Below are 2,166 nucleotides of genomic sequence, written 5' to 3'. Positions count from 1 at the left end.
TGATAAAATAAAATTGACTTTTTGAATCAGAGTTAAGCTATACACGGAATTTAGGTTCTTTTAAAATATATACATACATACATATGTATATATAAAGAGAGATGCATAAGAGATGAGAGTAAGGGTCTTAGAAATTTATTGAGTTGGCCCAAAAGTAACGAGAGTTTTGTTATTATAATTCTCGTTAATGACTGCTAAAATTATTAAGTAAAATATGTAGAAATTCAATGAGTGTATGAGGCTCTTAAATAAATGAGATTTTACTCTTACTGTGGGTATAAGTTTTTATATTTAATACAGAATTTTTAAACTGTTTCCATTAAATATTTCTTTTTTTTTCTTTGTTTCTTTGAAAATTATTTTGCTCTACGAAAATATTTAAAATCAATTTCTCTTTTTAACTGGTTTACCGAAAGGATTTCCGACCCATGGGTAAACAGATGGGCATGCTACACATGTTTTCATCCAACGTTCTTCTTGTGTTTCAGTTTTCTTTAATTGACAAAAACGTGGTTTACAATTTGATTTTTCTCTTTGAACGCAAGTTTTTGATGGTTTATCAGGTGTTGGTGCCTTCACGTAATCGATAATTTGTGAGACTGTTACAAAATAGACATCTGGTAAGGTGTTTAAATGTTCCAAGAATCTATCAAAAAAAAATAATTCGTGAATTTCTCAAAATTTAGTTCAAATTAATTGAATTTTGAACTTACTTTTTATAAGCTGGCAAATAATTATCACCTTTTAAAAAGAATGATGCATGTAAATAAATTGGAAATGGTGCACGATTATTTTTATAATTTTGTTCAAAATTTTCCATCATCCATTTAAATAATTCATCAACATCATCTTCTGGTAAATTACCGCATGCATCAAGCATTGCACATTTATTACCAACAACATCAGTCCAATCTAAAAGTGGACTTACCCATACACCAGGTATAGATGCAGTTGGACATCTAGCTAATGGACAATCCTGTGTTGATTGATAATCTAATGTATATGGCCACATACCGGGATGTGTAAAATGTTGTGTTGGCCATGAACTATCATATGTTAAACCCATTTCTTTTAAAGCAAAATACGTTGTATTTGCTGAAATTTCAAATAATGGTGTACGTATTCCTTTAATATCTTCTTTTTTAATTTGTGCAAAATGTGCCATCATATCACGTTGTCCACCAAATTCTTCTTTTAAAAGTTCAACATCAGCTGTATTCCAATATGTAGTCATTGGTTTATGACTAATTGAATGTAAAGCTATTTCATGTCCTTGCTCCCATAACTTATGAACTTTTGTATAATCGGTATATTCATGTGAAACGAAAAATGTTGCTAATGCTTTACAACCATCCGGATTTTTTAATTTTCTGATTGCAGATTGAATATATTCATAATTAAGAGCTGTAACAGCATCATCGTATGTTATTGCCACCAACTGATGATTGAAAATATTTTTTAAAATTTTAATTTTTTTAATATTAATCTTTATTTTTATATATTATTTTTTTTTACCTGTGGAATCTTTTCCGGTGGTAATTCCTTACTTAAAAAGGTTTGTGAACAACGACACTTTGGTGGCGTACATTTTGTTGGATCACATGCTTCAGCAAGTGGTAAATTTAAATTATCCCGATGTACTTGAAAATTTGTCTGATTGAAATCCGTAGTTCCAAAATTTGATGAAGGCTCCCTATCTATTCGATTAGTTTCTGTAGTACTTGGAGCACCGAGCGCAACGCTTAAAATCACAATATTTAAAAATAAAATTTTCATTTTTTTCGCGTTTCGTTTATTTTTTTCTTATTTTTTTTTCGTTATTAAACAAATGAACATGAATTGCTAGTCAATAATTTTGGGTTAAACACTTTTTATAGGTTTTTTTAGCAAAAATATTTTTCGAATTTTTCGAAATTGTTAAAATTGATGTTATCGAAAAATTTTAACATTCATTATAACATTGATATTTTACTTATGATTAAAAATTATCATATGAGTATTTTATCATGTTCTTTGATATTTTCATAACATTTCAAATTGATTCTAAATTAAATTTTAGATAAGAAAGTTAAAAATGAAAGAAAAATTTCGGTTTTCAATAAAACATGAAAACCCCGCAATCTTATATGGCATAAATCAGCTGATTGAATGGGAAAAATTCAAAAA

At 28.2% G+C, this 2,166-nt stretch overlaps 1 protein-coding gene across 1 annotated transcript; it reads right to left on the bottom strand.

The window, feature by feature from the left end:
- Positions 1 to 384: 384 nt before the first annotated feature.
- On the bottom strand, positions 385 to 1,776 carry LOC129606480 (chitin deacetylase 7). Its single transcript, XM_055516822.1, has 3 exons — positions 1,516 to 1,776; positions 714 to 1,438; positions 385 to 646 (listed from the first exon to the last, which is right to left on the bottom strand). The coding sequence occupies exons 1-3, from the start codon at positions 1,774 to 1,776 to the stop codon at positions 385 to 387; spliced, it is 1,248 nt and encodes a 415-aa protein (XP_055372797.1).
- Positions 1,777 to 2,166: the final 390 nt, after the last annotated feature.

Source organism: Condylostylus longicornis, unplaced genomic scaffold (genome assembly GCF_029603195.1).
Source record: "Condylostylus longicornis isolate FDR11 unplaced genomic scaffold, ASM2960319v2 ptg000018l, whole genome shotgun sequence".
Classification (NCBI taxonomy): Eukaryota; Metazoa; Arthropoda; class Insecta; order Diptera; family Dolichopodidae; genus Condylostylus; species Condylostylus longicornis.
This window is presented reverse-complemented; position numbering and strand designations above follow the sequence as displayed.